Raw genomic sequence first — 8,515 nt, 5'->3', positions numbered from 1 at the left:
GTTGTTGCATTTGAGCCGGCCGGCTGGGCAGCGCTCTGCCAGCCAGACCCCCAGAAATTCTGCCAGAGTTTTTATTTCGCTGCCGGCTATCTGGGGGGAATCCTGCCAGGCACGTCCGAGCGGGATCCAGAGCATGCGGTGAGTGTACGAGATGCGTGCATGGTTAATGTTGAACTGGACATGGGAGAACAGACATTTTTTGAAATTTACTCGTTTGGTATGCTATGTTGGTTTATCGTTCGGATCAAATTGTCGAACTTCAATGTTTGATTTAGATTTAATTTCATTTAAATTAATTTGCGTGCTGTTAATTTTAACTGTAAATGGGTTTCGAGTCATCCGATTTTGCTTACCTGTTCAATGAACAGGTTGAACGTATCGACGCGTCGCCTCTGCCTTAGTCATATACTGCATTTATTTCTATTTGAATACAGATTAAAAAAAAACTCGAAAGAAGGAATGAACCTCTATATTTGAATAAACCGGACAGATCAAAAGATCACAAAATTGCGTTCAAGAGTTATTTGGCATACAGATTCTAAGGACTGCTCATGCTTGAAAGAAGAAATCAATCCCTATGCTCAACTAAACCGGGTATACTAATTAATAAGCCTTGTTAGCGCTTCCGACGGCAAATCCACAGCAGCTTAAACCGCACAATGTTTCCAAATAGACAAAAACGTGATCGAAATTGTTTTGACCACGAAAAAACGATTTTCGAGCTATAGTGTCTTCAGCAAAGATTTTCTATAAAATATTCCCAATCTTATTAAAGTATTATTTTGGTGAGAAGCAAATTTTTGTTTGGTCATTTATGAATATTATTAACAAAAACTGTGTTCAGTAAAGTTAGGGAATATAATAAGAAACAACTTTGCTGAAGAGACTATGTATCTATCTTTTGATTAAAAAAAATTGTGGAGTTTTCTATGATGCACTGAAAATCACTTCTTTTCAGAATTACTTTTTAGGGTGATTTTTTTGAATTTCAAATTCCTCTAAGATTTTGTTCGGCATAAGAAAATATACAATTTTTGTTATTCAAGTTTATTTCTATCTCGTATATCTATGGAGTTATCGAAAGTTTTAGTGCCAAAAAAGCAACATTTTAGTATGAAATAACACTTAATCCGCAAACTTCCGCAGACAAAGCCATATTCATTCGAATTTATAAAGCAAACGCTATCAAATCCAGGGATAACCATTTGTCGCATGCTGTCTCTTGCATGCAAAAACATATATTCAAAAAACGACTAAAATCCTTTTACAAGGACGTTCAAAAATTACACCACACATTTAAGGGTAAAAGGAGGAAGTACGATGCATGTTGTTTCATGGGGGAGTGGTGGCAGGAGGAGGGCTTCACATGGCTACAAACTGGGCCCACAAGACGCGACCTTTAACCACAGCATGTAAAATAAAAAAATAAACTCTCTTTGATCAGAAACTTATTTATTTCGTCTTATCGGTACTCACATAACTTACACTCAACTGCATAACTAAAAAAGTTCACTTCGGGTCTGATTCTTCCAAATATTACCTAATGCTAGTGATCGCAGGTTCGCGCTAGGCATCCTCCGCCGTTGGCAGCCAGAATGCCATGTTGGTGCAGGCCGACGCTAGCATCATAAACTTGGGATTGAACTGAACGCATTGAATCGGGCCCGGATGGTCGCCGTTCAGCACACAGATTTTGTAACCTGTATCGGCATTCCACACGTGTACCCGTCCGTCGGTGCTTCCGGAAAAGATGAACTGCGAATCTGGGCTAAAGGAAGCCTCGATTGGCAGCCCCTTGTTGTTTAAGTGACCTATTGGAGTAAACGAAGCGGTAGCAATAGATATAATCTACAGAAAAAATACGAAAACTTACCCGTGAATGTTTGCAGTGGCGTTCCATGGAACGCATCAATCAATCGAATGATAGAACCGTTGGTACTGATTAAAATTGTTTTTCCATCTCTTGAAAACTTCAGTCCAGTCCAGTCGCACTCCTTTTCCTGATTTAGTTTAAATGTTACAAAAGGGCCCTTGTCGAACGATCGCAGGTCGTATAGTTTGATACTTTCAGAGTTTACACCGGCAGCGAAGATTAAGCCCTCAGGATCGTATGCCGCTACCGGACGTCCATTCAGGTGCATCACGCCCTGACAATTGGGTGATCGCAAATCCCACAAACGCAATGTTTTATCCAATGAACCGGACAGGAACGTGTCCTCGACTGGCGATATGTTGAGGGAAATAACCTTCTTCGTATGTCCCGGAAAGTATCTCAGGTATTTGTTGTCGTGTAAACTCAGGTAGCGGATCGTGTCGTCCACCTTTGTCGAACTGTGGATTGCCGTGTTGTTTGCGTGGGTAAAATGTATCAAATCCACACCATACTTTTTTGAATTTACTGTTCGAATCTGAGTACCTTTTTCGCAATCATACAGCACAATTTGATCATCCTCACTACAGCTGATCAGCATCTCCCCGTTGGACGAGAAATCGATGGCATTGATCTTATCCGTGTTCTCCCGGAACACCTTCGCTACCTTAAAACTCCGAACGACCGAATCGATCAGCTTCATTTTCACAACGGCAGACAGCTTGCGGCACTTATTTGTTGGTCCCCGCAACGGCAGAGGACACACTTGTATTTGTACGAAAGATTGAAAACTATTTCGAGGACTTATTCGGTAAAAAAGCAGATTAATTTCCTAGCGCACTTTTGCTTGATCAGCCAGCGTTCTAATTTTTTAGTGCGAGTGTATGGCTGTCAAAACGACTGAAAACAATGCCGCCATCATTGCGAGCTTGTAGCGTTTGATTCGGACGTTTCGGTATAGATGATAAATGGTAGGGGTAGGAGAGAGAATCGTGCGTGAACGGAACTTTTGCATTATTATTACACGCCACCGAAAAATTACCTAAAATTCAATACTTTTGACTCGATCTCGTGGTATCGTGCAGGAAGGTAAAATTAGGTAAACCGCGTTGAAGGTTCACGGAAACGAAAAACTACCTAAAATTGAGTTCCTTTGACTCAATCTCGTGGTATCGTGGGGGAACTTAAAATTAGGTAAACCGTGTTGAAGGTAGTTTCCATTTAACCACGGCAAAAATTACAACTCATTGATAGGTTTTTTATACTCAAATTTATGTTGAATTTACCTAATTTTGAGTTCACCCCAAACAACTCAAAAGTACCTTCCTCCACGGAAGACCTCGACTGAGTCGAATCTCTCTTTTTGTTTTTGACAACACTAATAAGTGCGAAAGGGAGGCACAACTCAAAAGTAAGTTAAAAGAACTTATTCTGCAGGTTGTTTTATTTAACCGTGTTGTTTCCATCTAACTACGGCAAAAATAATAACTCAACCTTGAGTTTAATTTACTTAAATTTTAGAATTAACCTAATTTTGAGTATACCCCAAACAGCTTAAAAGTACCTTACTGCACGGAAGACGTCGACTGAGTCGAAACTCTCGTTTTGTTTTTGACAACACTAATAAGTGCGAAAGCGACGCACAGCTCAAAAGTACCTAAATTTAAGTTAAAAGAACTTATTCTGCAGGTTATTTTATGGTTGCGTGACTATAGACTATAGACTGTTCGCAACGCTGTGATGACGAAAATTCATTTCAAAATGACAAGCCGTCGGATAATTTGGATCAAAATTCTTTCAGCAAGACTCCATGCTGAATCCATTCAGGATTTTGAACCGGTTCCGGAATGGATTTGACGGATAGTTGGGATAAGTTAGTGTGGCGGCGCTAGTGTTTCGTCGTATATCAATTCAAATGTTTACACACATTTTATTTATATATTTGTTCGATCGTGGATGTCTGTTCTCTGTGAAAGAATGTTCGAATGTTTTCTATAGCAATGGACAATATTTTATTGGTTAAACTTACCTTCCCTATAACCACATATTTCCCCTCTATTATCATGCCTTCAATTGTATGCTCAAAGCCGTTTTCAAATTTTTGTAGCCATCCAAACTACGGTTATTTTGTATTATATTGCCAGTATACGGCGATTGAAAGTTTATTAAAAATCAACAACACTTCCAGTCACAGAGTGGAGATCAATGTTTCTAATACCTTGTATTTTATTGATGTATCACTGGTACAAATTCGAATTGTTCTGCGGCATTTTCTGAGCATAATTGGATAATTGAGTCACTTCAAATCGCTTACTATCCATCCATTAAATGCATCAATCGATAAATATACTTCCTGTTAGCTATTGTAAGATTTTACACATTGGAGGACAAAAAGGTACCAAGAACAGTAATATTAATTTGACTCACCAATAATGAAATGATGTGAATGTATACTCTAACCAAAGCTACTCCTCGTTGACCTAATATACAGCGTAAACTAGCAGATTGTCGCATTTAATAAAATTACAACATTTAATTTAATCAAGAAAATTAATTGCTACAAATCGTTGTGATATGTAAATATCCAGTGAGTCAATCAAAGTGCAAAGCCTTTTTATTGGTAAACACTTATAACTAATATTATATGATATAAGTATAGTTATATTCTGCCATCTGTGATTAGACGTGGTTGTACTGTCACATAGTGAAAGATATGGTTTTGTTACTGTACACGCAACCATAAAATAACCTACAGAATAAGTTCTTTTAACTTAAATTTAGGTACTTTTGAGCTGTGCGTCGCTTTCGCAGTTATTAGTGTTGTCAAAAACAAAACGAGAGATTCGACTCAGTCGAGGTCTTCCGTGCAGTAAAATACTTTTGAGTTGTTTGGGGTATACTCAAAATTAGGTAAATTCATCTTAAGTTTAAGTAAATTAAAGTCAAGGTTGAGTTATTATTTTTGCCGTAGTTAAATGGAAACTACCTTCAACACGGTTTACCTAATTTTACCTTCCTGCACGATACCACGAGATTGAGTCAAAAGTACTGAATTTCAGGTAGTTTTTCGGTGGCGTGTACATTTCTACTCGGGACCTTTATTGGTATCGGTGGATTACGTTCGCAGTATCTTTATGAGTGCTATAGAAAATATCGGAAAACTGCACACCCCAAAACATTTTTCGCTGAATCTTGCGGTAAGTGGCATTTGTAACCTTGTGTTTTGTAATATTACATTTTTATCATGAAATCGCGTGATAACGTACCAAATTTCGGTTCTGTTGCTTATAGTTTAGTTATTATAATACTTTAGTTCCATATTTACGATGCAGTTCAGTTTACTATCCTCGCATTTAACTGGCAAATTTTTTATGCCTGCATGGCGTATGTTTTCACCAAAATCAGGAACGTCTCCAGCTCCAATCTTTACATTATCTGTACCAGTATTTGCTTCGAAGTCGTATTCATCTACCATCGTTCAGAAAATGGATAATTACAAACGTAGGCGTTTTAATAACAGTGCCATTCCTGGTATATGGGATACACCCGCCGATAACGCTGCTGGTCTGCTGAATGAGTTACAGCAGGAATTGCAACGAGAGGCCATCTTGAAGCACGAAACTCAGCGACAATCGATGATGCGTCGAGAACAGCCTTTCAACTCGGGTATTCGGAAAGTAAACTGCGGTGAGCTGCGCGAACGCAACGATGGTGAAATGGTCGAAATCAGCGGCAAAGTCATCGAGAATCGAATGGGGAAGTTTTTAGACGTGCGAGATGTTTACGGCTCGGTACAGTTGGTTTCGAATACATCCTCTGCTTTGCACAAGCGCATATCGTCCATCGCAAAGGATTCGTTCATTACTATCGTGGGAAGGGTGCAAGAGCGCGAGAACAGATGGAAGAATGCGGTAGGCTATTTCGGATTGGTCGTTAGGTTTCTTGTAGTTTATTTTTTTTAATTATTTAAATTTTAGAGTATTTCTACAGGAGGTATCGACGTTATGATCGAGGAAATCATCCACGTCGAGGGTGATCCGACTGTCGGAAGGAATGCGAATTTTCATAAACGCAATTATTCGACAGTGGCTGCGCCGGCGCCAACTATTACTCGGGGCCTAACAAATGTGGAAATTGAAAAAGCTGCATCGGACAGCATTTTGAAGTACTTCAAGAATCGAAAGCATACTTGCAGTGAGTTTCGATTGAAAGATGTCGGAAAGAAAGTTCAACTGGTGGGGTGGATTGATAACAAAAAGAAACACGATCGTTTCTTCGTTTTACGAGATGGGCATGGTATGGTTCAACTGATGGTAGAGAATGTTACTCCCAAGGTAAGAAACAATATTCAATCGGCAAAGGACGATAGTATTGTCCTCGTGACCGGAAAGATTCTTGCTCGACCGTCATATTGTATAAATATGAACATTGATACTGGAACCGTTGAGGTTGTGGTAGAAGATTTGGAGATTTTAAATCCGGATGACCCATACAAGGGCCCGGAAGCAGAAGCGGTATCAGAGACTTCCACTGAGGAGTTCTGTACTAATCGGTACACAAATCGAACGCATAACTGCGGTGAGCTGCGTGTTGCCAATGTCGGTGAAGATGTGGTTCTCTGTGGGTGGCTGGAATTCTCCAGAATGAACAAATTTCTAACTCTGCGCGATGGTTACGGAGCAACGCAAGTTGTCATTCCGGATGAATTGTTCAATACCGTCAATCTGAATGATATCTCCTACGAGAGCATTTTGCGCGTCGAAGGCAAAGTTAAGGAGCGTCCCGCGGGACAGGATAATCCGGGACAATCAACTGGTCAGATTGAGATTGTTTTGAAAAAGCTGGATGTGCTCAACGAGGCTAGAAAGCGACTGCCAATGGATCTTAAAGATTTCAACAAGGCGAGGGAGAACCATCGATTAGAGCATCGGTACATCGACCTTAGAAGTACTCAGCTGCAGCGCAATTTGCGTTTGCGATCACAGGTTATTATGAAGATGAGGGAGTTTATGATTAACAAGTGCGGATTTGTTGAAGTGGAAACTCCCACGCTGTTTCGTAGAACGCCAGGGGTGGGTGGTGTATTCTTTATTATTGATCATCAATGTGTCTTCTTGATTCACCAATCACTTTCATTTCCCAGGGTGCCCAAGAATTCGTAGTTCCAACGCGCAAACCGGGACACTTCTACTCGCTGGTTCAGAGTCCGCAGCAATTCAAGCAGATGCTCATGTCGGGTGCTATTGATCGTTATTTTCAAATCGCGCGCTGCTATCGAGATGAAGCCACCCGACCAGATAGACAACCGGAGTTTACCCAGCTCGATATTGAGTTATCCTTTAGCGATCGGGATAAGATAATGTCGCTGCTGGAGGGTGTTCTAGCTAGTTCTTGGCCAATTGATGATGATCCTCTCAATGTTCCTTTCCAGCGTATAACGTTCAACGAGGCGATGAAGCGTTATGGCTCTGATAAACCGGACACTAGATTCGGATACGAATTGCAGGATGTCACCTCCAAAATGGTTTCTAGCGAGAAGGTCTTGATGGGACTCGACAAGCTTGAATACGGAGCATATGCGATTGTTGCCAAAGACCCACATAGTGGGACACCGACCGCCTTCAAGAAGGCTATTGATGCACTTACTAAGGAGTACCCAAAGTGTAAGCTTGTCTTCAGTCATATAACTCCGGTAGGTCCCGCTAGTTATGGTGTGAAAACACCAATTTAACAAAAAGATCTAATTCTAGGACTGGTTGGATACCTCAATTGTCAAGTTACTCAGCCACGATGTTGCAAAAGCTTTGTGGAATAATTTAGTACTGAAGCCGGGTGATCTCTTACTGTTGGGCTATGGGAAGACTCCAGATGTGGTAGGATATTTTGTCGAAATAACAATAACAATAGAATTGTGAATTCTAACAATCACTTCCATCCACAGCAAGTAATGATGGGTAAGTTGCGTCTTGCCTTCTACGAAAATCTAGAAACACGTAGCCTCGTCGACAGGCGCTCATCAACAGTACAGAATTTCTTGTGGGTGTACGATTTTCCAATGTTTGACACGAACGAGGAAACCGGGGCTTTGGAAAGCGTGCATCACCCCTTCACTGCCCCACATCCTGATGATCTGGAAAATTTGAAGGCAAAACAAAATCTAAACCAGATTCGCTCGCAGTCATTCGATTTGGTTTGGAACGGTGTTGAAGTTGGCGGTGGATCGGTCCGAATCCACAACGCTGAGTTGCAGAAGATGGTCCTGGACGAAGTACTGAAGGTTGATCATTCCCATCTTAAGCATCTGCTGGATGCGCTGGATTGCGGCTGCCCTCCGCACGGTGGCTTCGCTGTCGGACTGGATCGGTACATTGCTCTGCTCTGCAATGCATATTCCATACGGGAGGTAATCGCATTCCCGAAAAGCTTGGACGGTAAGGATCCGCTCTCGAAGGCACCCGTACCGATCAGTGACGAGGAGAAACGTTTGTACCATTTGTCACCAAACGAGCAGGCAATGGAGAACTAAACTATTTGACTTTTTGATTCATATTCACTCTGATGTTTGATGTGTTTTGTGAAAGAATTGCAGTGATCGTAAAATGTTTGTCAGTGAAATAAATATTGTGTACATGTACACATACCTCA

General features: G+C 40.9%; 2 protein-coding genes across 3 annotated transcripts; one reads left to right on the top strand and one right to left on the bottom strand.

Moving 5' to 3' along the window:
* Positions 1-1,435: 1,435 nt before the first annotated feature.
* On the bottom strand, positions 1,436-2,794 carry LOC131684486 (WD repeat-containing protein 82). The gene is made up of 2 exons (XM_058967417.1): positions 1,874-2,794; positions 1,436-1,811 (listed from the first exon to the last, which is right to left on the bottom strand). The coding sequence occupies exons 1-2, from the start codon at positions 2,571-2,573 to the stop codon at positions 1,567-1,569; spliced, it is 945 nt and encodes a 314-aa protein (XP_058823400.1). The 5' UTR covers positions 2,574-2,794; the 3' UTR covers positions 1,436-1,566.
* Positions 2,795-4,976: 2,182 nt separating this feature from the next.
* Positions 4,977-8,515, top strand: LOC131684479 (aspartate--tRNA ligase, mitochondrial). 2 transcript variants are annotated; one of them, XM_058967406.1, is made up of 6 exons: positions 4,977-5,067; positions 5,276-5,781; positions 5,848-6,942; positions 7,014-7,562; positions 7,621-7,743; positions 7,812-8,515. In XM_058967406.1, exons 2-6 carry the CDS (start codon positions 5,356-5,358, stop codon positions 8,394-8,396), a joined length of 2,778 nt encoding a protein of 925 aa, XP_058823389.1. In that variant the 5' UTR covers positions 4,977-5,067; positions 5,276-5,355; the 3' UTR covers positions 8,397-8,515. The 2 variants fall into 2 exon arrangements, with proteins under 2 accessions (XP_058823389.1, XP_058823388.1); XM_058967405.1 differs by lacking the exon at positions 4,977-5,067 and having other exon boundaries at positions 5,074-5,781.

Source organism: Topomyia yanbarensis, chromosome 2 (assembly GCF_030247195.1).
Source record: "Topomyia yanbarensis strain Yona2022 chromosome 2, ASM3024719v1, whole genome shotgun sequence".
Taxonomy (NCBI): Eukaryota; Metazoa; Arthropoda; class Insecta; order Diptera; family Culicidae; genus Topomyia; species Topomyia yanbarensis.
Note: the sequence above shows the minus strand (reverse complement) of the source record. Positions and strands in the feature narration are given on the sequence as shown.

Excerpts from the sequence above, each read along its gene's own strand:
- LOC131684486 (XM_058967417.1), bottom strand. The coding sequence starts at position 2,573 with ATGAAGCTGATCGATTCGGTCGTTCGGAGTTTTAAGGTAGCGAAGGTG. Across the intron at positions 1,812-1,873 it reads GCCACTGCAAACATTCACGG|GTCACTTAAACAACAAGGGG; the intron begins GTAAGTTTTCGT and ends TTACTCCAATAG.
- LOC131684479 (XM_058967405.1), top strand. The coding sequence starts at position 5,197 with ATGCAGTTCAGTTTACTATCCTCGCATTTAACTGGCAAATTTTTTATG. Across the intron at positions 6,943-7,013 it reads TGTTTCGTAGAACGCCAGGG|GGTGCCCAAGAATTCGTAGT; the intron begins GTGGGTGGTGTA and ends TTCATTTCCCAG. Across the intron at positions 7,563-7,620 it reads TCTTCAGTCATATAACTCCG|GACTGGTTGGATACCTCAAT; the intron begins GTAGGTCCCGCT and ends ATCTAATTCTAG.